The sequence below is a fragment of the Scardinius erythrophthalmus genome, assembly GCF_964197995.2.
Source record: "Scardinius erythrophthalmus genome assembly, chromosome: 1".
Taxonomy (NCBI): Eukaryota; Metazoa; Chordata; class Actinopteri; order Cypriniformes; family Leuciscidae; genus Scardinius; species Scardinius erythrophthalmus.
Genome location: NC_138221.1, coordinates 54820939 through 54848693, shown reverse-complemented (window position 1 = coordinate 54848693; position 27755 = coordinate 54820939). Strand labels below are relative to the sequence as shown.

Below are 27755 nucleotides of genomic sequence, written 5' to 3'. Positions count from 1 at the left end.
TTAAAAGTTAAGCATCCGACTACTGCTGTGCCACAAACGTAACCCCAAGGGGCCGCAATGTATTGCTAGGGTGAGTCGGAAAATGCTGTAGAAACACTGTACTGACTTGTTTTTGTTGGTTGTGCTGTTGTTTTTGTGTTTTCCTCTTCCTCTGATGTGCTTGTTGCTGCAGGTTACGCTGATTCTGTTGCATTATGAGCTGCTGCTGCTGCCGGTCCTGCTCCAGCGTCCTTTGCTGCTCCGCCTGCGCGAACACCTGTGGCTCTATTACCATCTCACTCTCCTCCAACACCTCTATGACTTCTTCCTTTATGGTCGCCCTGACCGCCTCCATAGTGACAACAGGAAGTTCCTTTTTGACTGGGACCGACACGCCCACCTGTTTGCCCTCCAGCTGCGAGCGCAACGATTCGACCAGCTGCTGCTTCTGCAGAAGCATGCGTGTGAGCTCCTGAATGCGCCGGTCTTTCTCCTGCAGCATCTGGTCCTTGTCTACAGGGGGCGCAGCAGACTGGGACAGCAGGCAGCAGGAGGACGGAGACGTCCGGCTGCCGGGCTCCTCTTTAATGCAGATCGCTGTGGGGAGAGGGGAAGAAGGCTGCAAGGACAGCTGGGTAAGCGGAGAGGTCACCTAAACGGGACATACATAAATATTATGAGCTCTTATTCATAATATTGCTAATTACAACAATGCTCACACATTTACAGTATATTATTGTACATATGTGATAATTCCATACTTGAGGAATACAGTGTCTTCTGAGACAAAAGTATAATCAACAGAAAAGTCTACACTGGAAGCAGCTGACATACTGCACTGTGCAATTAGTTGATGAACACTGTGTGATTTCTGACTCGCAACAGAGCTACTAAAAAAAAACAACTATTAAATAATTATAATGTTATTATGCATGTAAGAAATAAATAATTGATTGCTATACATTTTATTTATCATAAATGTTCTCATAATATAATTGTACACCTAATTTCTCAAAGAGGAATTCAGATTCGGTCTCTCTAAACCCCTCCTTTCCGCGATCCAACTCTGCTCTGATTGGTCAGATCTGTTGCCCAGTCTGTTGTGATTGGTCTACTCTGCTCTGATTGGTCACGCGGCCCGGTCTGTTGTAATTGGTCCACTCTGCTCTGATTGGTCAGAACTCATCCTTTTAAAGACAATAACTTTATTTGTTGTGCACTTTTATCTTTATTTTTTTCCTGACATTTAAACTTTACAAACAGCTGTATTACACACTGCAAGACAGGAAACATTCAAAAAAGCACAACAGGGGCACTTTAAATATTTTCTAATCATTGCAAGCCAGTGTGATGTTTCTGTCATTCTAATGTAGATGGACTTTTATTTTTAACCAAATAAACAAATGAATAAATAGAACTATAAACAAAAACAATTCATAGCAATGAATTTTATAATCGTATGATGCACAGATATTATATTATTTTATTATTATTAATTTGGAACAAATTATTTAAATTATTATTAATACAATTAATTATTATGCTATAAATTATTATATCAGATATATTTCATTAAAAATAAAGTAGGCTTTTACTTTCATTTGACTGTTGTTGAGGTCTAGCCAAATTATTATTTTGAAATAATTCATTTTAATTATCGATTATTAAACCAACAGATTTTCATTAAAATATAAAGTGGGATTTTGCTAACATCTAGCCTATTTATTGTATTCAATAAAATAAATGATTTAAATGACTATTTATAAAATTGATTATAATACTATTATCAATTACTGTACACAACCAATAGATTTTAATTAAAAGTGGGACTTTATTTTCATTTGACCATTGCTGAAGTCTAGCCGAATTATTATTCTGAAATAATCTAAATTATTATTAACAAAAATATTACCATCAATTATATAACCAACATATTTTCATTACAAATAAAGAAGGAATTTATTTTCATTTTTACTGTTGCTGTTGCTGAAGTCTAGCCTCAAGCTCACATCTGATTGGTTTGTGGTGAGTGAACATTCGGAAGTGTCATGCAGTTTTGACACTAGACAGCCTCTAGCTGTTTTGGTGCAATGCTTCATTTGTCCCTTCCATTGCAGACACAGTGTAAGGTTTTCTGTAAATGCCACTTTGTACACGTTTCACTATCGCTAATCCAGAAGTTACCCATTTTCATTTGTCTGAATGCTAGTGATAAGAAAGCATAGAAGAAAACATTTACCATTTCCCCAAAAGCATCCCCATTGCAGCTCGTTTCATCTGGGCTCAGTCCAGTCGATGAGCGCTCTGAGTGGGCGGGGGAAACCGGAGGGGAGGAGCTAGTGCTGCCAAACTGCATTATCTGTGGTGCTGTCACCTGAGCTCCGCCCCTTTCAGCAGTGGCAACGAATGGGAAGGAAGCAACCACCATGCCCCTGTCTCTTAACTGGTAGAGGGAAGAGTCTCCTCCCGCTACAGGGGCAGCTGTTGAGTGCGTGTTGGTTTTAGAAGATGTTGGTGCACTGGTGCCACCGTGCTGCTCCTGAAAATTCTTCAGCCGTTCAATAAGGTCATTTTTGGTGCCCGAGACAGTTAAGCCCCGCAGTTTTAACTCCTGCTTCAGCTCTGCCACCTGCAGGAAATGAAGTGAACGACAGGATGAAACAGGAGTTCATTTGATTTAATGCAATTTGAATAGCAAGACAGTAATGAGTAGTGTAATTGAGAATGATAAGTGTAGCATGTGATTCAACCTTTAGCTCATCCAGGTTAGGAGGCAGAGGCCCAATTTTAATCCCGCCTCCATTTGCAGTGTTATGCTGATTTTGACCTGTCAGATTAGTGGATGTTGACTGAGGTTGCGTGTCATTCCTGGATGATGATGGGCCATTGGCTGAGGCAAGCTGCTGATCAGCAGGAGGCCTAAATAAAGTGTAAAAAACAATATAATAACAGTAATATATACGCTACTGTTCAAAAGTTTGGGTCAGTAAATTTCATACTTTTATACAGCGACGAAGCATTAAATTGATCAAAAGTGAAAAATTGTCTATTTTCTATTTTCAAATAAATGCCCTGCTTTCTATTCATCAAAGAAGCTTGAGGAAAAAATATAATATTAGTAAGATTTCTGAAAGATCATGTGATAGAAGACATGAGTAATGGCTGCTGAAAATGCTTTATCATCAAAAGGAATAAAACAATACATTAGATATTATGAAATTAAAATTTAAAATTCTAATAATATTCCACAATTTTACTGTTTTTACTTTTTTAAATCAAATAAAGGCAGCCTTTGTGAGCACAAGAGTTCTTTCAAAAAAACATTTGAAAAAAATGGTAACACTTTACAATAAGGTTCATTACATTAGTTAAAGTAATAACTAACATGAACTAACCATGAGCAATACATTTGTTACTGTATTTGTTAATCTTTGTTAATGTTAGTTAATAAAAATAAAACTGTTCATTGTTTGTTCATGTTAGTTCACAGTGCATTAACTAATGTTAACAAGATTTTAATAAAATATTAGTAAATGTTGAAATTAACATTAACAAAGATTAATAAATGCTGTTTAAGTGCAGTTCATTATTAGTTCATGCAAACTAATGTAGTTAACTAATTTTAACTAATGAACCTTATTGTAAAGTGTTACCAAAAAATCTTAAAGTTTGTATGATATACATATATATTATATATTTTTTTCTTTAATATATATTATATATTTTTTTTCGATATTTTTTTTCTTAATATGTATGTATATATATATATATATATATATACATATATATATATATATATAAAACATTTTATTTCAATATTTCTTTATATATATTATATATACTATATTTTATATATATATATATATATATATATATATATATATATATTATATTTATATATTTCTCTTTTTTATTACAAGATTTTTTTTAAATGTTTTTTGTAAAACATGCATAGTTCAATATATAATCAACATACAAATATGTGTATGTGGCTAATCTTACTTGGGCGGAGCAGGTAAGATGGTGTGGTAGTTGTAGTTTTGCTGCTGTTGGTTTATGATCTGTAGCTGAAGGAAGAGCTGCTGTTGATAGAGGAGTTTGGCGTAGGAGGAGTCGAGCAGAGGCGGAGGCTCACGCTCAGGTTTCTGGTCCGGAGGAACATACTGGTGATATTTCAGCTTCCTTACTTTGGGTTTATTGTCTCTCACCTTCTTAGAGCGCTGAGCAGGGCGCTCACTACTCACTTTACCACCCTAAAGAAGACAGAAAGAGATTATGATTAAGCATTAACATGTTAGTTATTCAGACAAACCCCCATCCCAAGTCATAACGGATAATAATCTTTAAACTAGTAAGGGAATGTCACCTTTTGACCAATGACATTTTGACGATAAAGACGTTTCCAGTCTTTCACAATAACTGGATAAGTTTTGGATACATATATACATACACACATTTATATAGTAATTAATGTAGTTAATTGCTACATAATAGTGTCCAAAATATTCTCAATATGTCAAAAATATTGGGCAAAAACTAAGACTAGCATGGAAAAGGATTTATCTTGTGGCATTATTGCACTGTGCATGATAGGACACGTGTGCAAGACTTTAAATTGTAATTACAGCTGTCCTGGGTTAAATGAGGAACCGTCACCTTTTGTAGTGCAGGAGCTTGCTTGTGGCCTGTTGTTCCATTGGCTAGTTTCTGCTGAGGGGCGGGGCCAGCTGCGTTTGGCAGCGGAGGTGGAGGAGGAGGGGGCGGGACCTAAGAGAGGACAGGACAGGAGGAGCACATGAACTTAAGCAACTCCATCACGACTGCGTGACTTTATTCAGAGAGTGCGGGCATGTGTGTGTAAATGTGACTACAGGACCAAAACAATATTGCGTGCAGATGATCAAGTGCGATTACATGCATGCTTGTTAGAATAAGTGTGTGCGAAAGTGTCTGAGTGGATGTTTAATGAGCTGAAGGAAGATGGTGAGCGTTGCAAATAATTCAGAGCTCTAGAGAGCTGACTGAGCATGAGGAGCTACACGAAGACTTCCAAGTGTGTGTGTGATATTCTGATGATGATAGATTATTATTTATAAGCCAGAGGGGATTTACTGAAACTGCCAAGATTTGCACAGGTTTAATGGAAAACAAATTGAGACTACCTTTATGTGTTTGAGACACTCAATACTATGCGCTATGATGGGAATGTATATACGTTTGCCATACTTTTACATACCACTAATCCCTTTATCACATACTGTTTGCATTGTTATCTTAGTATTACAGCTCCGTATCACTTCGCCAAATTATTTCAGTTATTTTAGCTATAGGTTTTTACAGCCGACAACAGCAAAAGAACAACGACACTGACCAACCAAATAGATAAAGTAAACGATAGGATAAAAACGACAAATTATTTCCATCTTTTTTGCCACAAAATTACTTTTTACTGTGTACGGAAAGCACATACTCTCTTTCTCCCGCTCTCTCTCACTCAAACACACACACATACAGTACAGACACACACTCACACAGAAACGTGTTGTCGGCGCTGCTCTGACATTTTTATCAGTAAAATAGTTTAGCAACTTAAAAGCTACATGACATTTCTCACTAGCGAGGTAATAATGGCGTTGTTCTTGGACCAGATAAACTTACAACAGAGACGAACACTGTTGAGAGACACAAACTCAGGTAATTCACCTACGCTTAATCTCTCTCTCTCTCTCTCTCTCTCTCTAATAACTGCATTAGTCTGATATCAGTGGCTCAAGCCTCCATAGCTCTAAAATGGCGTCAGTTAGCAATGGAGGCGTGGGATGAGATGTGTAAGAAATTAGCCCTACACACAAGAGTGTTTTAAGGACAAAAACCTGACAAATGTCTTGAAATACATCATCTGAACAATGTCTTAAGGTGTGTGGTAAAAGTAGTATAAGCGCAATAATTGACTCCGGGGCCACTGAATTATTGAATTATCGCTTCGAGTTGACAATTATTCCTTACATATATTAATACTTTGAATTAACCTTTATTTTTATATTTTCAGATTTCATTTCAATTTTAGTTTGTTTTATAATTTTGTTATGTGCTTTTATCGTTTGTTATTTTAAGATATTTCTATTTAGCTTTAATTTGATTTCACTTTAAGTATTTTAGTACTTCTGCTTAAACTTAATAAACTTCAAACTTATTTTATTTCAGCTATTTGCCAATGCAATATGTCATTTATATATTATATATATATATACATATAAGTATATAAGTATACATATAAGGCCTGTAAAAAATAACATCTAAAGTTCTCTGATTCATATTTTCTTTCTTAATAACCCATTAAAAATATTTAACACAATTAATGCGGCATCTGTTTTTTTCCTGACATGCTTTGGCTAGCGTTACAGTGCATGATCCCGCTTTCTGGATTGCCAGCTTCGTGAAGTGAGAGAGAGCGGCTGGCCAAGGATGGTTCGCGTGTAGGCCTATCCTATGATCGTCATTCATTCAAGTACTTTTAAACCATTCAAGCGCGTAAATTCGGTACTGGTGCGCTGTCTGTGAAGCAGTTCTCAAACAGTGTGCCAGCACCGGTTTGAGTTCTCATTTTGCACCTTATTGTGCTTGAACATACAAAAAATTGTCAAAATGTCTGTTTTGGGCAAATATCCTCATAAGAACAGTCTTAAATGAGCTAAAATGCTTCACGTCGACGCTGCAATAGCCCAAAGTATACTTCCATTACTCTGAGGTATAATTTTATATGGGAAATTATGATATGGCACCTGTTTTGGTGTTGTTTCATTGGCTGGTATCTCAGGCGGAGAAGGTAAGTGGACAAGGGGAGAGTCCTGACAGAGTATCTGTTCTGGTGAGAAAGCGTCACTGCTTTCCTCATCAAACGAAGAGTTCTCTGCTTCTACTTTTGGAAACTCCGTCTCTGAAGGCGAAAGAGCGAAAGAAGAACGGTTAGAGTAAACATGCAAGATTTGTACATTTTCTAAAGTCAACATCAGTGGTGGGTGCTAGGATGATCCAGGAGGTTGATGACAGGCACAAAAAACATGTTTTTACTCTTTTATTTAGTTTATTTTCGATGTATTTTTTAATTTTGCATTTTAAAGAGTGTTTATTTTCACAATTGCATTTCACTTTATTTTCTGCCAGGTATAATAAGTAAAGAAATACGATTCATGCCTATAGCTAAAACATTGGATTTTTCATATTGCCATTAAATAAATAAATGAATGAATTGTTTTAGAAATACTCAGTGATCTTAAATAAGAAAAAGCACGAAGTAAACCTCAGCACTATTTCCTTGTTTCACTTACACTGCACTAATATTGTCCTATAGTGAATAATAAAACCTTTAAATGCCACTGCATTATATTTCTATTTAATTTGAGCTCGTGTGCTCTGAGAGTGTGGCATTATGCCAATAATCATTAACTCTCTAATTAGGTTATTTAGGGATTAAAACAGTTTAAGTCATTCTGTGCAAACATCTTTTTAGCATTCTCTCTCTGTGCTGCATTGTGTGACGCTGCATAAACTTCACGGTTAATCGACTCCTGCCACCACAGAGTGGCATATACTGTTTGAACATGAATGTAAATTCCCCTCTAATTAATTTAACTTGGTGTTTGACGCACACCGATCTCATTACCATAACTCAGCATCAAATTATCGCCCTCTGCACCGCTGCAGGAACGTGGCGGGATATAAATATGAAGATGAATGCGCATATACCACCTAACAGCGGTGCTGGAATGAGAAGTGAAGTGCCTGTGAATGGATTTGCTGCAGATTGAGGAAAAAATGGAATGATCCAGGGAAATGTTGAGTGAGAGGAATATAAATGCGAATGTAAGTGTTGAAGGGAAAATTGTCCAACTCGTTAAAACAGAGCTTTGCTTCGCTTCGTCACTCACAAAAAACTGTGAATAAAGAGACAGATAAAGATTTAGATGTATGCTGAGTATGAAAGAGAGTGTGAAAGTTCAATGAGCTGTAACTGCTATCTTAAAACGGGTCCTGGGCTGATTTATTTTTAATGCCTATATTTTGGCTGATATAAGGGCAATATAATAATGACTACAACAACTAATCAACAAAACTGATAATCAAAAAATAATCAATCAATTTCTTTCCAATTTCCAGTTACAGTAGGTTTGTGCTTTTGTTTTTCTTTAATATTATATATATATATATATATATATATATATATTTTTTACTTATAATTAATATTATTTCTAGTTATTTAAACTGGCAAAAAATATATATATATATAAGATTACGTTATGAGCGGTTAATAATAAATGTATTAAAAATATTATTATAATATATTTAATCTTTTAAATATTTATTAAATAACTGACAGATTATCAACCTAACTGTTATTTGTAGTCTAGATATATTATAAAAATCCAACATAAGGATGTAAAAAATAAGAAATACATGCATAATAGAATAAAGTAAGTTAATAAGCTAAATTAATTCAAATGAATTAAACAGAACAAATACCAGGGGAAACTACCACTCATGTTAAATGGCTAACTGTTTTCGGCTTGTATATTGGCCTATAACTAAATAAAGCTTTTACTCTGCCGTGTGTTCATTATTGTGTTTCTGGCTTTAATTTAGTACCTATGATGACTTGTTTGAGGCTGCTGTGAACTGGAAGGATGTTTTTGTGAATGAGCTCCATCGGACCAGGCCGCTGGGAGATTTTATCGTTCAGGTCGTCAGCTAGACGAGCTCGCTTCAGCAGAAGCTGCTTGGCCTGAAGAGATGGCTCCGCTGACGTCTCTATATACAGGAAATACATACAGTTAAACATGCTGTATATTACCCTGTCATATTGTTTTAAGCTTTTTGATAGCCAGTCTATATGTCTTAACCTCTGCTCTCTCTGTGAGGTGTGTGTCTGTGTTGGAACTGTAGGGGGTGTTTATTAAAATACTCACCTTCAAGAATGTGCATCCTGACCAGCTCTGACCTCTCTGGACGACTGCGGATCTTTCTCTTCAGGTAGTCCTCAGTCTGAGATACAGGAGGAGAGTATGAGGAATAAAGTGAGAGTGAAAAATAAATAAATCTTTGTTGTAGGACTTACCCTAGCTCGTTCTAAACTTCGTCTCTGCTCATGAAAGGACGCAGAACTTTTCAGTGCTGGAAGGCAAAAAAGATACAAAGTGAAAATACTATTAAACCTGAGTTGACATATAAATGTATAAAGTTTCTCTGTTTAAAAAAGGAGCTGTGAGAAATGGAAAACATTTTTCGGTAAATTAGAAATATCATAAATAGAAAACTTGTGATCTGCGCCGCAGATCGCAGGCAGCGGTTTTGCTTCAGTGTGTTAACTTGCAAATACTTTTCATAGCTTTTTAGTTTGGATTAGGTGAACATGTTATTTTTATACAAATACAAATACAAATATAATATAAAGACCTTGAAACAGGAACAGCATATTACACGGCATCTCTTTACTTCAGACGCACGTACACATTTGTACATGCAAAATCTAAAAATAATATCGCAACAGGCACATCTGAGAGACCGTTTAACCCAGCAGATTCACAGTCTGAGTACTTGTCTTTATTTATTTAACAAAAACTAGGCCAAAATGGAGAAGCCATGTGTGACAAACTACTGCTTCCATAGGAATTAGGAGGGTAAGTAGCTGTCAGGCGCTGCTAATCAAATGTCTTTGATTAATTGATCATCAGCAAGTGTGATCAACTCTATAAAAGCAGATGTTTTGGCAGTTTGCTGGTCTGGAGCGGTCAGGTGTGTGTTAAAACACAATGTCAAGGAGGAAAGACATCAGCAATCATCTTAGAGAAGCAATTGTTGCTGCCATCAATCTGGAAGAGTTATACAGCCATTTCCAAACAATCTCAAGTCGATTTCTCTATAGTGAGGAAGATTATTGTTATTATTAAGTGGAAAACATTCAAGACGGTTGCCAGTCTTCCCAGGAGTGGACGTCCCAGCAAATTCACCCCAAGTCAGACTGTGCCATGCTCAGAGAAATCGCAAAAAACCCAAGAGCTACATCTCAGACTCTACAGGCCTCAGTTAACATGTTAAATATTAAAGTTCATGACAGTAGAATTATAAAAAGACTGAACAAGTATGGCATGTTTGGAAGGGTTGCCCCGAGAAAGCTTCTTCTCTCTAAAAAGAACATTGGCAGCACAGCTTATTGCAAAGTTGCATCTGAACAAACAACAAGACTTCTGGAACAATGTCCTCTGGACAGACGAGACCAAAGTGGAGATGTTTGGCCATTTAATGGACAGCACCACGTTAGGTGAAAATTAAACACAGAATATCAGCGCAAACACCTCATACTAAGGGGTCTTTGAGTAGACCATGACCTCCTCTGTATACCAACGTATTCTAGAGTCAAATGTGAGGCCATCTGTCTGACAGCTAAAGCTTAGCCCAAATTGGGTCATGCAACAGGACAATGATCACAAGCACACCAACAAATCTACAACAGAATAGCTGAAAAAGAAAAGAATAAAGGTGTTGAACTGGCCTAAGTCATTCAAAACTTTGTTTTGAACTAGTCAGTCAAAACTTTGCTGAACTAGTCAAAGACCAGACCTCAACCCGATTGAAATTAGGGATGCACCGACATTTCGATGGCCGAAAATTATCGGCAGAAAATTGCATTTTCGGTTTTAGGCCAAAAGACAAAAAAGGCAGAAAAATTAGCCGAAAATATAAGCTGCCCCGCTCCTCTGTATTCAGCGCTCAGGTTTCACTCTCGTGCAGCATTTTTTGTAGATGCACAACATTGACACAACATGCCGACATGAAATTGATCTGTAGTAGACTTGTTTCCGTTGCAAAAGCCATACTTTGCTGTTACATGGTGTGGTATAGCCGTGGCAACGCTGGTAAAATGACGCTACCCTCTCGTTCACTGATCCACTCCCCGCTATCTGCTCACATGCTCTGATAATAATAGCTTTGTAGGACTATACATTATTCTGAAAACTGATCAAAAAATAAATCTGTTACTCTGATTCTGTTGCATAGAACTGAATGAAGAATAATATATTGATATTTAAAGGCACAATATGTAAGATTTTTGCAATAAAATATAAAAAAAAACACTTTTACAGAAAACATTACATTTCACATTCCTGGCAGCTAATTCATTACGATGACATAACATAGTGTGATCAAATGTACAGGTAATACAAAAACTAATTTATTAGCTGATATATCATTTATATTATTCGTGAATTCTACACATCTCTGGATGGTGAAAACGACATCTCCCATAGTTCCACTCTCCTTCATCATCAAGCTTCGTCTTTGTATTTGTTTTGAAAATGCGACCTCTGGTGGTGAAAAAAATGACATATTGTGGCTTTAATATTATTCTAAAATATTTCTGTCCAATTTTGGTCTGTTAGCCTTCTTTAAATAAAAGTGTGGTTATTTATTTTATTGGCTTGCATTTTCTCAAATTCAGATTCAATGAAATTACTGAATTTAATTAAAACGTCTAATATCAATACAATTATACAAAAAACTAATTTAAAATAAGAAATGAATAATTATTTTTTTAAAAAGTCATTTTTGGTTTTGGTTTTGGGCCAAGTGCATCCAGAATTTTCAGTTTCGTTTCTACACAGAATTTTCATTTCGTTGCATCCCCAATTAAAATGCTGTGGCGGGCATAATTAAATGCCCACAAATCTCAATGAACTGAAGCAACGTTGTAAAGAAGAGCGGGCCAAAATTCCTCAACAGCGATGTGAGAGACTAATGTCATATAGAAATCAATTACTTCAAGTTATTGCTGTTAAAGGTGGTTCTACAAGCAACTGAATCACAAGGTGTACTTAGTTTGCTTTTTTTTGGCTTTATGTTTGTTAAATAAATAATGACACAATGTAATATGTCATGTGTTATTTTTCATCTGAAGTTGTATTTATGTAATTTTAAGACCTGATAAAGACCGGATTATTTTTTTATTATTATCCTGACACTTAAAACCATAGAATTCAAAAGGGTAAATTGTTTCAGACTAAAAGGAAGGTAGGTGATTTGCTCCTAATTTTTTGTTTTGTTATGCTGGTTGAAAGTCTCTTCACATCCTGATAGCAATCACAAAGTTAAGTGGTCTAAATGTATTTATATGTATACATAACATCTGTGGAAAGCGTAGGACCATAAAATGTTCGTCCAGTCATTGCATTCGGTCCACATGCAACAATATGATGTCCTACCTGCCTGTCAACATATGTATTTTCATACTTATGCAGAGTTAAACAGACTTCAGTCATCGAGCACCGCAACCGAAACAGCACCCACTTTTTACAGTTCCTCCTGAACTAAAACAAAAAGCTTATGTTTATGTCAAATGCACTACAGTAATTTGGAAGAGATTGAAACTTGTGACGTTATATGCTTTCAAATCTAGCTGGCTATTGGTAGCCTACCCTACCTTTAAAACTTTATTTTTAATTAAATGTTGCAATTCTATATATGTGAATGTGTGTATGTATGTATGTATGTATGTATGTATGTATGTATGTATGTATGTATGTATGTATATAACAGGGTTCCCACACCTTGGTTAACTTCAAATTCAAGGACCTTTCAAGGACTTCCAGGTCCAATACCCTCAAATTCAAGGCCTTAATGTGGGGACACATTTCAAGTAAGAGCAAGGTAACACCATGTTACCTTGTAAGATACATTGTTACAGTTTTCATGTGTCAAACACAACTATGCAAAAAAGCTTTTTTTTTTTTTGCATTTATTTTTGGCCATATGACAGAGATCTGAAATTCTGTTTGTCGTATTTCTGTTTTGCATAAAACTGAAGAATATCCGGTACATCCTATACTGTATTCTAAAATGATCTGATATTAACTGCATGGATTTTATTGAAAAGAGCTTAGGCTCATGTAATGAGAAGTTTTAAGATATATGAATATGCTTTTAAGTTTTGCTTGCCTGATGGGTTTACATTATCTTAAGAAGCATTCTTTGTAATCTTCTTTGGTGAGCCAAATATCTTGAAACTTGCATTTTCCAGGCATCACGTTTCAGCGGTTTCATGCAATGTTTCACGGTGTGTCTGTTAAACATTGAGGTACCATCGTAGTAGTTTCGTGCTCACGTGAATGTCATGGCAACGTACAACATAAACCTCACGCGAGAAACACTTAACGCTAACGCATAAATGCGCGTAACTACCGTAAATCAAGCAAGCTAGTATGCATAGACCACAAAGTGTTGGCGAAATAACACATTAGCGGACCTCAGGGAATAATATGGATTTTTTTCAGAAAACTTTTTGCACAAAATAAATTCAAGCACTTTCAAGGACCTGTATCTATGTATGTTTATTTTCAAAAACTATCCAGGCCCTTTAATTGTTATTATTTTTTTTAGATTCACACACTTTCAAGTATTTCAAGGACCCGTGGGAACCCTGTATATAAATATAATTGCGAAATGTATTTAAAAATAACGTTTTCAGTCTGAAACAACTGAGAATGATTTTTGTTCCTATTTTCTATTGCGTACTGCAAGTTTTTTTGTTCCTTTCCATCCCTTTTCATAATGTTATACAGTAAATATATAAAACAATCATGTAAAATCATTTAAAAATATGTAAAATCAAGTTTAATTTGATTCAATTCAATTTAAGTACTTTTTAAGACCACTTCAATCTTTTGTTTTGATGTCCATTTTACATTGCACCCTGCCTACAATGAATGAGAATTACAAAGCCACAGACACTGAATTTATCTCTTATATTATATATTTGTTATTATTCTATGACAGCATGTGGAAAGAGAAAAAAAAAGAGTGGGCTGGAAAGAAGCAAGAAAAAGATGAGTGCTGTAGTCGTTTATTGAGAGATTATGGTCTCTATGGGGTCAAAGTGGTTCATGCACTCACTGCACACAGCAACATGCAGCTCCACACACACATAAACAACGCCCTTTAACCCTGACCAGCAAAAAGACAGAATGCAGTTCCGCCTGTAGAGAGAACAGTGTGTGAGAGAGAAATTATGAGGTTAGTGTGAAAAACCACTTCATCTGTGTGAACTCTTATCATCATTTTCAGCTCTAAAACCCTATTAAACATAATGTCTAATCTTGATATTAGGGATTCATTGTATAATTGGGGTAAAATACAGTTGCTTTATCTGACATCAAAATCATGGACAGACCAATTACTAAAGCTGACATTCACAATGGTCCGCCAGTCAAAAACATGGCAATGTTTGTCGTTTATCTTCCAGTGAGAAACTACTAAGGCAGAAAAGGTGAGAATTATGGCACAGACACAATTAGTTTGTGTAGTAAATCTCTTATAACTACATTCATAGATGTCTGTAGAGGCTTTATGCAGAGCCCAAAGACATTTAATTTTGTTTTAGGTTATGTAATCAGAATTTAAGCAGAAAGTCCCTGTAACCACATCCACGTCAAGCCATTCCAGGATATGTGATTCACTGTGCTAATAACACAGATATAAATGATTCTCAACAGTAACACGTCTACTGTGACTAAATCAATCACCAACATAGTGGTATTAGCATCATTAACGTACACTTAAAATACATCCAAACATTTTTATTAACTTGTTCTGAAAAACAAAAAAAATTCAGAAATATTTAAAATTGGCCACAAATTGATTTTAGTTTTAGGTTTTGATGCAGAATAGTCAATATAAGTGTAATATAGTGTCATATTTCAAACTATTTTATAACATATGACTTCTATAGACAGCCCTGACAATTGTAATGATAACATTTAGTATTCTTTGGCATTACAAAAATACAAAAAACAGAAGCGGTTACACTTTATTTAGATTTTTGTGTCCACTTCAGACATTCTACTAACTGTAAGTTACTTTGCAACCACATGCCAACTAATTCTCAGAGCATAAGTAGACTGTAAGGTTAAGGATCAGGGTTAGAAGAATAAGTTGGCATGTACTTGCAAAGTTACTTATAGTCAGCAAAATGTCTGGAGTGGACTATTGAAATAAAGTGTTACCCTAAAACTAAATCCAAAACTAACTAAACTTAAACTAGACCTATTAAAAAAAATAAAAAATAATTATATATATATATATATATATATATATATATATATATATATATATATATATATATATATATATATATATATATATATATATATATAATATAATATAATATAATATAATATAATATAATATATATATATATATATATATATGTATACATACAGTGCAATGCATAAGTGAATACACCCATGCTAAAGTTGACTAAAAAGAGGAATAAAAAATCATATTTTGGAAATTGAACGTAATGCCTTAATTTAAAAAATTAGGAAAAATCCAACCTTTAAGAACACCAATTTTCTTTGTGAATGAATAATGTATCGTAAATAAATAAATGTTCTTCTTTAAAATACATGGTGCATAAGTGAGTACACCCCTATGTTAAATTCCCATAGAGGCAGGCAGATTTTTATTTTTAAGTATTTTTTTACAAAAAAATTTAGGATACTATGCATCCTGATAAAGTTCCTTTGGCCTTTGGAATTAAAATAGCCCCACATCATCACATAGCCTTCACCATACCTAGAGATTGGCATGGGGTACTTTCCATAAGATCATTTCTCAATGCAAATCAAACTAGCTTTTAGGCTAACTGAAATAAAACCATGCCAATCTCTAGCTATGGTGAAGGCTATGTGATGATGTGGGGCTATTTTAATTCCAAAGGCCAAGGGAACTTTATCAGGATGCATAGTATCCTAAAAAAATAAAATAAAAAAATACTTAAAAATAAAAATCTGCCTGCCTCTATGGGAATTTAACATAGGGGTGTACTCACTTATGCACCATGTATTTTAAGGAAGAACATTTATTTATTTACGATACATTATTCATTCACAAAGAAAATTGGTGTCCTTAAAGGTTGGATTTTTCCTATTTTTTTAAATTAAGGCATTAAGTTCAATTTCCAAAATATGATTTTTTATTCCTCTTTTTAGTCAACTTTAGCATGGGTGTCTAAACTTATGCATAGCACTGTATATATATATATATATATATATATATATATATATATATATATATATATATATATATATATATATATATCCCTTATGTGCTGTTGGGGATGTTTTCATCCACTATGGGGTATTTTTGAGTCTAAATTTGGCTATAACTTTTTCTGTGTTTCAGCAAATGGAATGATTTTTGGTGACAAATCTTATTTTGACACATATTTTGGGAAAATGCTTTGAAATTTTTCAAAAACTCAACAGTACACTGTGGGCAAATTTACTACCCTTTCGTTATGTTTGTGGCTGAAAACAGCCACTACTTTAAACTGCTGTAAAAATTTATCAGATAAATATTTTTTTCACATTTTTTTGCATAAATCTATTAATCAACCTCAGTCCTGCTCAAAAATACTAAATGTTTTAAAAAAAATCAGGATTTTAACTCTTTAATTGCCAAATTTGTAAATGATGTCACTGATTTGGGAAAAAAACACACACAAAATGACTCATTTTCAATATAAAATGTGATTGTGGACTGGATTTTTTTTTACCTTTTATCACAGTCTTGGACATGTCAAAGATTAGAAACAACATTGGTTTTGATGCATTGTTAGTTTTTGTGCAGCATCAGATTTTAACTTTTTCTCCCTCATTTACTGTTCGTGGCTGTTTTTGCCCCATTGACTTCCATTATAACCACATTTTTTGATTGCAAAGCCATGACACCATATAATCATGCATTTTTGATTGTTGGTGGTTTTCCCTGTTGGGAAGAGGTAAAATTTGTAATTTTTACTGTTGATAACCGGGTGGCACCATTAACCCTTTAGATAGGCCTGTGCCAAAAAAAGCTTAGTTTCTGGCTTTTACATGGAGTTATATGGAGTATAACAGCATAATAAAGTGTGTGTGTGTGTGTGTGTGTGTGTGTGTGTGTGTGTGTGTGTGTGTGTGTGTGTGTGTGTGTGTGAACTCACCTTGATGCGTCTGAGAAAATCAAAATATGCACCTCAGCTCTCAGAACTGCATGGAGTAAACAAAAACAAAGTAAGTGTATTTATGCATCTGCTGCCTTTTGATGGTGAGAAATGCAGACTAAACAAAAACAAAGCAAGTGGATTTAAACGCGTGCATGCAAGCCTGCTGGTCATTTGATGGTGAGAAGAGCAGCAAGCAACATGAGAAAGGGCTTGACTTGTAGTGAAGTTTTAGAGATGATTATGCAGCCTGACCCTTCCAGCGAGCTGCAGGATGTTTCGTCTTCTCCCTCTGACACCACAGACTCAGGAGAGTCAGATCCTGATTTGGATGTGGCACCCTCATCATCCTCTCTAGCTTCCACTGAAGGCGAGGAGGATTCGGAGGATCCTGGATCTGGGTGGATTGGGAGAAACGGCGAAGTGTGGTTTTCCACCAACGCGGAGACAACTCCCTTTCTTCAGCCTGCCAGAGGCGTGACTCCAGGGCCGACGCGCTATGCCTTCGCAAGGGTCCAGAACATGGATTCCGTGTTCAATCTGTTTTTTACGGAGGAGATGATTGACCTCATTGTCAGCATGACTTGCGTCAACACATACATGTTTGTACAGTCATACAAACATGTATGACTATGCCTTGTGATGGCATAGCGCGTCGGCCCTGGAGTCACGCCACTGGCAGGCTGAAGAAAGAGAGTTGTCTCCGCGTTAGTGGAAAACAACACTTCGCCGTTTCTCCCAATCCACCCAGATCCAGGATCCTCCGAATCCTCCTCGCCTTCAGTGGAAGCTAGAGTGGATGATGAGGGTGCCACATCCAAATCAGGATCTGACTCTCCTGAGTCTGTGGTGTCAGAGGGAGAAGACGAAACATCCTGCAGCTCGCTGGAAGGGTCAGGCTGCATAATCATCTCTAAAACTTCACTACAAGTCAAGCCCTTTCTCATGTTGCTTGCTGCTCTTCTCACCATCAAATGACCAGCAGGCTTGCATGCACGCGTTTAAATCCACTTGCTTTGTTTTTGTTTAGTCTGCATTTCTCACCATCAAAAGGCAGCAGGTGCATAAATACACTTACTTTGTTTTTGTTTACTCCATGCAGTTCTGAGAGCTGAGGTGCATATTTTGATTTTCTCAGACGCATCAAGGTGAGTTCACACACACACACACACACACACACACACACACACACACACACACACACACACACACACACACACACACACACACACACTTTATTATGCTGTTATACTCCATATAACTCCATGTAAAAGCCAGAAACTAAGCTTTTTTTGGCACAGGCCTATCTAAAGGGTTAATGGTGCCACCTGGTTATCAACAGTAAAAATTACAAATTTTACCTCTTCCCAACAGGGAAAACCACCAACAATCAAAAATGCATGATTATATGGTGTCATGGCTTTGCAATCAAAAAATGTGGTTATAATGGAAGTCAATGGGGCAAAAACAGCCACGAACAGTAAATGAGGGAGAAAAAGTTAAAATCTGATGCTGCACAAAAACTAACAATGCATCAAAACCAATGTTGTTTCTAATCTTTGACATGTCCAAGACTGTGATAAGTCCACAATCACATTTTATATTGAAAATGAGTAATTTTGTGTTTTTTTTCCCCCAAATCAGTGACATCATTTACGAATTTGGCAATTAAAGAGTTAAAATCCTGAATTTTTTTTAAACATTTAATATTTTTGAGCAGGACTGAGGTTGATTAATAGATTAATGCAAAAAAATTTGAAAAAAATATTTATCTGATACATTTTTACAGCAGTTTAAAGTAGTGGCTGTTTTCAGCCACAAACATAACGAAAGGATGTAAATTCTAACAATGCACAAGGGATATATATATATATATAAAAACTAAAACTAAAAGTTAGAGTGAAAACTGATGATAAAAAATCTAAATTAAAAAGGACAAACTGAAAATAAAATAAAAAAGCATTCAATTCAATTTCGCTGTTAAATAATTTTTTCGATATTAGAAAAATAATAAATTTACAATCAGGCCTGATGATTCTGATGCATCAAAAGGTCAAATTGTACTTATTTCTAAGGTTGTAATAATGTGTTTTAATGGGGGAAGCATGTCGACTCAGTCAAGGGTGATCAGACAAGGCAGATAAGAGTGAAATAGGGCATTCAAGTTGACAGGAAGCGCAGACACACACAGGAAGTGAAAGGGAGAAGACAGTGAAAGTAGGGCCTAGGAATACTCTAAAAGAGCAGATACACATTTGCAGATTTGCTGGTGGCTTTTCCTTCCCCTTGGGCTCCATATTTAGATCCAGACAGTTATTGGGTGAGAGCTGTAAAGATCCCCTTAAGTTGCCATCTGCTGTCATAGCTGTTTATTTCTATTTTGGAAAGACCATTTCTATCCAAACAACTTGCTATATTCTCTCTACAGAGTATATAGTTTGCTCCGTATAATCAAAAGGATTTGGAAAGCAAATGGCTTTGATGAGTATAGCAGGCGTCTGACCTTTTACTAACAGATATAATGGGAAACATGGCATGTATTTAAATACACTGCTTATCACCTGCTCACTGACTCAACGGAGTGTGTGTGTGTCTGTGTGTGTGTAACCCACCCAATAAAGAGCATGGCTAGTCATGCACTCATTACGAGTAAGAGCGCACAAAATATCTTCATCTTAGACTCGTTTTAGAGGTTTACACGCTTAATGTCTGCAATACAAATATCTGGAGATCTACTGCAATTAAAACATTTAAATTCTTGAACCTTAAAGCTGCAGTGTTTATTTTCTGCAACACTAGTGTTGTCCCAAATGGTGCACTATACACTATGTACTCAACCGTGTAGTAGTGTATAGAGCTGCCCCGGACTGAAGATTTTTCTAGTCAACTTGTAGTTGTTCATTTAAGCCATTAGCCAACTAGTTGCTTGTTTATGCTTTATATATTTATTAATAAACAAGTGTTTTCTGAGTCAATGTCGCCGGCAAAGATAACAACGCTGACTTATCTCCGCAGTACAGCATCTTTAGAAAGAAATACACGTTAAGTGAAACATGTCATGCTGCAAGTGCTGTACTAATTTAGCTTCCACTCTCCGCACAAACACTTACTGTAGATATGCGCACATTATTCTAGGTTAACATTAATGTTAGAGCGAGCAGCCATGTAGAGTGGCTAACGTGAGACGAGTAGAATCCTGGTATAGATTTGCTATAACTGCTTTCAAAAGAGTTTCCCAAACCTACTTTTTTTCTGATTATGCACTGTATTAAAAATAAATGTATATATATATATATATATATATATAAAAAAAAGGAAAGTAAATTAAGGAAAACACTAAGAAATTGCTTCTTAGATGGTGTTTTAAATGGCATCATCGTTGTTGGTCGAACAGTGTTGACAGTCCAGTCAGTGTGCCAAGCGAGATGCTGATATCAGCAGACACTGGGTTCAAATTGGATCACAGATGCTGGAAGATATTGTGGGACCAGTATGAAGCATTACATAAACCTACTAAAGGGAAGCACCACTTCATTTGAACTCTCTGTTTCTGCTTTTCTAGTTTTCATTTCTTTTTCTTTTTAAGATGATTCAAAGAAGAGATCTTAAGCAAGCATTTGGTGGTTCCACTTTCAACACGCCTTCTTAAAGGGCCAGTCACACAACCAATGTTTCATACAAAACAAACATAAATTGACATAAAATCTTTTAGTAGGTGTTGTGAGCATGCAAGGAATGTGTGATATACTGTATCTTTAGTCATATCATAATTACAGTATAGTAGGTTAAACATAGCACATATTGGAAACGGATAAGTGTTTTTTTTTTACCAATTCAAACAGTAAACTAAAATACTAAACTATCATATTTCTTGCAGTAAATTAAAATTGGAAAAAGACATGCAAAATACATATAGATCTCTGATTAGCTAGACCAGATCTCTGGAGAAAACATGACACGGTTACAGGGTATTTACACATTTGAAAGAATGACATTTAATTCAAAATGCAAACTCGTATTCAAATTCAGATGAAGGGCCAGAGCAAGGGAATGGTTTATGCTCTATAGCTTCAAGCATCACATCAGTCCGATCATTTGGATTATATAACTAGTGATTCTCCACTAGATATTCTTAGAAGTTTATGCATAATGTTTCATAAAGGAGTAGAGCTAGAGAGATCAGAGGATGGCAACGACGAATGCAACTGGTTGTAGGTTTCTCATGTACATGATTAGCGGAGTTGGAAACTTGGTAACAAAATGGGACAGAATTGTATTTTGTAATTGGTTTTGTAAATGCACTGGTTAAAAAAAATCAATAAAAATAATAATAATAATAATAATAATAATAATAATAAAGAAACGGAATAAAAAAAATCTTTTTTGTTTTCTTAAAAACATTGTAAAGTATGGAAACACTGCTTTATTAATTTGTTTATGCTATATTCCAGTTATTCGAATAAATTAAATCTGGAAACATAGCTAGTGACAATTAATCGCACCCTACAATATGAAAGTCTTTCAGCACTGTACAACCATGACCTGACATTAACTATTTTGCTCACCAGCCACTATGGCTAGTGGTTTTCCAAAGTTACTAGCCAATGCTAGCCAGCATTTCCACTGGCCACAATTTTTACATGAATAGATACCATGGGGTATTATGCTGAATACGCGAAATCCCATGGCAAGATGCAAGCCCTGTAACCAACAATAGTCATCCGGAGCAAATGAAACAAGTGAGTAAAGGATTTGTGTGTCACTTGCTGTCCGAGAGATTAGAGAGCGAGAACGCGCGGATGGAATTGTGTCTCCAGCGGAATAGTTTCAGATATTTCAGTATCGAATGTATCGGAAATTTTTTATTTTTGACAACACTAGACTGCACTTAGTATATTATTTTAGATGCCTACAGTGCAGTTGAAAATGTACATTATATCAAATTCAACCCGCCAAAGTGGCTAATAGGAGTGACTGCGTTACACGCCACAGCTGAAATCCACCCGCATTTGGCAGGTTGGCGGGTGTTAATGTCAAGCCCTGTGTACAACTATTGTAGGAGTACATCAGAATAACCCATAATAGTCCATGCAAATGAGTTTATAATATTCTTGAAGACTGATAAATGAATCACTTTAAATATTCAGATCTGTTAATGCCGACGAAACACTTAACGACTAGCTGAAACATCCTAAGACTCAACTGAACACACTTACAGACTCTTGCAACGACTGCAGCAGGTTTGAAAGGGTAACTCTCGCCAAAATTGAACCTAGGCTCTTTTTGTTAATCTACCCAAATCAAACTTTCATGTAAAAGCATAATTAGAATGGAAATACCGCTTTTAAGATTGACCGTATTTTCGGTTTGAATGGGAGTGCATGGGGCATGAAGAAGAAGGCTCGACACAACATAAAGTATCACCAGGGGCTCTACACATGAACTTGAGAGCATTGACTACATTGTTTGTGTACACAAAGTTTACTAAAAAGAAAGGTTTTGTACAACTCACTTTATCAGTTAGTGTTTCCTGTGGCTGGAATATTGTCAGATCTACGAATGCAACGTAACATGAGGAGAGTAAAGATGGAAAGCACCTAAAGCTTGTTTCCATATAAATTCACGGATAATTTTTTTTCTAAAGCCCTATTCACACGGGATAAGTATTACCTGGTGACCTCAAGTAATTTGTAATAATTGCAGAGGTTGTCTGTGATCTTAATCCCGTGCGAATCGGCCATGTCTGTAATTTGTAAAGTAAAAATTCCCCAGCATATGACCTACCATATTTCGCCGAACACCGAGGTCCTGTGATAATATTAGTCCCGTGCGAATCGGCATCTCTGTGATTTGGCGGGGTCGTTTATAATTTTTTCAAGGTTTTTGTTTCCTGTGCGCTTTTTTATCCATCTTTTGCAAAGAATGGAGGCTGCATTGGAGTGTTTTGATAGTATTTTGGGTACTGGGTCATTTCGCTATACACCATACGATATAACTATACAATTTGCAGAAAGAGAAAGCTGAAAACCATCAGAAGATCAAAAACAAAAATAATGATTAGATGGAGATAGATGACATGTATAGCAGCATGTGGTAAGGAACATTCTTCTGTTTATGATATATCATACAGCCAGACCTATAATAATGACAAGACATTTCCAAGCAATAGCCTGTTGACATCATATCCTGGAGATAAGTCAGTAATAAGTCAGTCTCTCTCTGATCAGTCGTATGTATCAAATTACATTCATAATCGTTCTTACAGGCGTTTAAGTTTGTCTCCGGCTTATGTGTCTAAAAGAGTTGCATTTTTTAAACAGTGCATCCTGTGTGAGGCCAGTTTAGTGTTTAAGTCTCAGTTATGTGTGAACAGGACGCTTAACATGACTCTCAGACTCACCACCAACATAGAATGGCGTGACTCAAACTTCTCACCTGGATGAACTTGATAACTACCAAAAAAAAAACTTGTAAGCACACCAGAACCATCATGAACCTGGCTGCTTTTGTGCACTGAAACAAAATGACTAAAAATGACAAAAGTCCCAAATAACATCAGCAGACACGAATTCCAAATGTCAAAAATTCTGCTTGCACAACATCTTAGCAAGGACCAACTTAGCTATGAGGTGCAACACAAGTAATTACATATAATTTGGCCATTCTTCTATAAGAGACTTGGTGAAGGAGAACAAGTACAAAAGGAAAAGAGTGAGAGATGTCTTGAGTTATTCAAGCTGAGTTACTTTCGAAGTTTTGACCTAAAAAAAAGCTTGGATCTATGTGTGGGTGAAACCTCTAGCTACTCATTTTACTCATCAAGCATTCAAATTAAACTATCTTTTAATTTTAACTGACTTAAATTAAAATCTCCAGCCAACACAAGATGGAAACCTTTTGACAAAATCGAGTGCGTAGGCACCATCAGAATAGCGATGACCCGACAGTTAAGCAGAAAAGTTGTAGTTTTGAGATGAATGGGCCGTCGTTTCATGCTCTGTAAAACCACAGCACAAAGGAAGTGAGTTTGACTCTAGTCTATCTTATGTTTACCAAACCAAATCAGCATCTTAGACAGGATGAGAGAGACTAGCTATATCTGCTAAGTTTAACCACAAGGCAACTACATTTTGCCCAGATTTATGTAAGGATGAAAACCGTGTGCCAGGTGTGACAAAACTTGTGCAAAAGAAGGAAAAACACCTTCAAGGAACAGAACATTTGAGATGTACTACAGAAAGATCCACAAACAGAAGTGCAAAATAACAACAGATTATTAACTAGTACTACTAGGAGAGTGTGAGTGGTTCTTACGTGGCATGATCCCCTGGCAAACCAGTTCTTCTCGAGTCCGTCTCTGCTGAAGTTTGAGTTGGAGCACTAGAAGAAAAAAATAAAGTCAAAGATGAAGATATACAGTCAATTATCAAAGGATCAAAACGACTCTGATCCAACTGAGTATTTTTAACCCTCTTTATTAACCTGTTGTTTAATTCACTTAACTCATTTCATCAATTATTTGGATATAAAGTTGCACTGTTACACAATGAAAAGACTGATAAACTGTACATTTAGATTCAGATGTACGTCAAAAGTGCACAAATACATAACTATACTGATATACACACAAAAATGAAACATTTCATAGACTGAAAACCCAGTAAAAAGTGCAAAAAAGATGCTAACAGGCAGGTCTTGTGCAATTAACACATTTGAATCTCTCAAAACAGAAAGGCATCTCAAATGAAAAAAAGTTTACAAACTCTTCACAAAATGATTCGACGCCTCAATATTTGCATGTTCAGAAGACAGCAGGCTATAAACGAAAGGAAACACATCATGACAGAAGACACACAAGTTGAGCAAATACCCGGCGAGCAGCTCGATCTGTCTCCTTCATCCTCCCCTCGAACAAGCTCTTCCTGACAGCCGACAGAGAGCTTATCAGTCATAGAGGAGAGAGTACAGACTACAACATACTTCCTCTTCCTGTTTCTACATACAATTAAAAACAGAAGCAAGTGTGCGAGATGTTTCCACGGCTTACCACAGGAAGAAAGACTGTCAATTCCATGAAACTGCCTTGAAGAGTACTTGAATCTATATCGCGATTAAACCTAGAAACTTGTATTAAAATGATCCTGGCACTTCTACCATGAATAATACAATATAGACGCTAGAGTTATAGATATTTACACTTCAAGCAAACATTTTCTCAGGTTATCTGGGGTTGATTTGAAACCTCAAAGATACAGCAACAACATACATTTGGTTAATCAAGTGATTTATAAGTAAAGCCACAATACATGAGGTAAAATAAGGAGACAGCACAAGGTTCTTGCTCATTGGCTCATATTTGGATTAACCAAAGCATTAAAGTATCGTCATTATCCGAACTACAAATGTCGTGCAAAAGTCAATCATCTTCTCCTTCATTAGAAGAAACACCAACAGAAGCGCAATTAAAAAAAAGGTTTGCCATGTGTCAGCGGTTTTATCGGAAACAAAGCATCAGAATCGTATTTTGGCATCATAACCCTGCAGGTTTCAAACTTATAGCATATGAGAATGCATATCCAAGTTGTTCATGTAACAAATCTGCAACTAAACACCATGTGGTAGGAACAGGCCTCTCTGTGTTAGATTAATAACATGATACGAGCCTAAATCGAGCCATCTCTAGCTGTGGTTTTGGTTCTCGCATCTGACATTTTGTCACATTTGCTCCCTGGTGTCGTCATTAACCGTGTGGTGGTGTAAAGTGAACATGAATCTAGATGTTAGTGGAACTACAGTAAGAGCTGCTAATACATGTAGAAAAGAAAATATCCAGTCTGCAATATTAACAATACCGGTATATGATAGATACAACATTTTTATTAAATATTGTTTATTAATATCCATTAAAGGGTTAGTTCACCCAAAAATTGTCATCAATTACTCACCTTCATGTTGTTATAAACACTTTTGTTCATCTTCGAAACACAAATGAAGATATTTCTAATGTAATCTGTCACTCCAATGAAAGTCTATTCACCCAAAACTCTGACGCATGAAGAGATCATGAAATAAATCTATATGAATCAAGCGGTTTAGTCTTCTGAAGAGAGACGATCGCTTTATATGACGAACAGATTTAATTTAGGCTTTTATTAAACTTCCGCGAGAACTAATGAAGTTGATTCTCGCGCGTCAAGCAAGTACGGTTGAGTTTCTGTTTACTACATTTGAGTGCTCTATGAGTGTTCGCTGATCAGTGTGTATATGCAAATAAAAGCCTAAATCAAATGTGTTCATCATGTAAAGTGATCGTGTCTCTTCAGAAGACTTGGATTAAACTGCTCGATTCATAAGGATTAGTTTTATGATCTCTTAATGAACGTTTTGAAGCATCAGAGTTTAGGATGAATAGACTTTCAATGAAGTGACCAAAATCTCTCAGATTTCTTTAAAAAAAATCTTAATTTGTGTTTCAAAGATGAACAAGTAATTGATGACAGAATTTACATTTTTGGGTGAATTAACCCTTTAAATAAATTGTATATAAAATACAGTACATACACACACATACAGTTAGGTACCATAGTTTGTATAACAAAATCATTTTAACATTCATTTGACAACCACAAAAGCCTGAAGACGTGTTTTTTAACATGGCTGCTGTTGTTGAGGTCAGAACCTGTCAGTACGGTTAGATTTATTAACCAAGCGCCTATAGCACCTGTTTGTGTTGTGGAATAGAGCCAGTGTCGCATCTGTTGCGCAGCTAAATTGTGATCTGGCGTTTGGTCAACGCAACAGCTGACGTGCTTCTGAATTTTGATCTAGCATGAGGTCACTAAAGATGCTCGGGAGGTGAAATCGAGATGGCTGACAGGAGGCGTGTGCAAACGTTTCAGGAAGACAACGGTGCTAACAGACATTAAACCTCAACACTGCGAGTTAATGATCGTAACACCCACGTGTAAGTGTATTCCTAGTTGTTTCAGCACAAATTGCAGCAAAGAAGCACTTCATCCGTATTGGAGTGAAAAAGGAATCAACATCAGAGACCTGAAGAGTGTGAACAAATGAGGAGAATAAAGGGATGCAGGTCCTAACTAGGCTGTAATGTACACAAGCCCAGCACGCTAATATTCTGCTCCATTGTGGGTTTGTAATTTCTCCTAATCCCAAATAATGTTGATGATGCTTCTAAATAATCAATGGCACATTTGTTTATAATTTAACACAGTTTAACAGTTAAAATATTTTTAGGCTTTTATCAGTAATAGACAGTACTTCTTGCGAAATCACATATAAAATATAATTTATTTGTAAATATTATTTATATATAAATATTACACAGGTATTATGTAAATAGTAATATAGATGAAAAGCACACATATTGTACTATAGCCTATTTGTAATTATATCCCATAAATACATTTGCCACACAGTTAAATGGTGAAGCTTACCATTTAAATTATATGAAAATATTAAACTAAAATATTTAAATATTATTTATATACATCTAATATTTAATGAAGCAGCATATTTTTCTTGAACCGAATAATGCTAAAATAAACAACTAGATTGCGAATCACTTGCGTATGCATGTGACCTCCAAACAATGTCTCCCCAAAAGAAAAAAAGACCATACACTCTTAAAAATAAAGGTTCTTCATAGAACCTTTCCATTCCACAAAAGGTTATTATAGTAGAAAAGGCTTCTTCAGATTTTTTCTTCAGAATTATCTGCACACTA

General features: G+C 35.8%; 1 protein-coding gene across 10 annotated transcripts in view; it reads right to left on the bottom strand.

Annotated features, from left to right (window-relative positions):
• The window catches only part of mrtfaa (myocardin related transcription factor Aa), a gene marked incomplete at its 5' end in the record, with an annotated part of 56834 nt that overhangs the window by 11368 nt on the left and 17711 nt on the right, over positions 1-27755 (bottom strand). For 9 of the 10 annotated variants that reach the window (XM_081377500.1, XM_081377501.1, XM_081377496.1 and 6 more), the window contains 10 exons: positions 107-631; positions 2219-2608; positions 2730-2898; positions 3982-4232; positions 4636-4746; positions 6762-6916; positions 8623-8784; positions 8943-9018; positions 9092-9147; positions 24323-24388. In XM_081377500.1, coding sequence (XP_081233626.1) covers positions 107-631; positions 2219-2608; positions 2730-2898; positions 3982-4232; positions 4636-4746; positions 6762-6916; positions 8623-8784; positions 8943-9018; positions 9092-9147; positions 24323-24388 — 1961 coding nt within the window. Of the gene's footprint in view, positions 1-106; positions 632-2218; positions 2609-2729; positions 2899-3981; positions 4233-4635; positions 4747-6761; positions 6917-8622; positions 8785-8942; positions 9019-9091; positions 9148-24322; positions 24389-24878; positions 24920-27755 lie in introns of those variants that run through there. The other variant, XM_081377497.1, reaches the window with a different exon arrangement.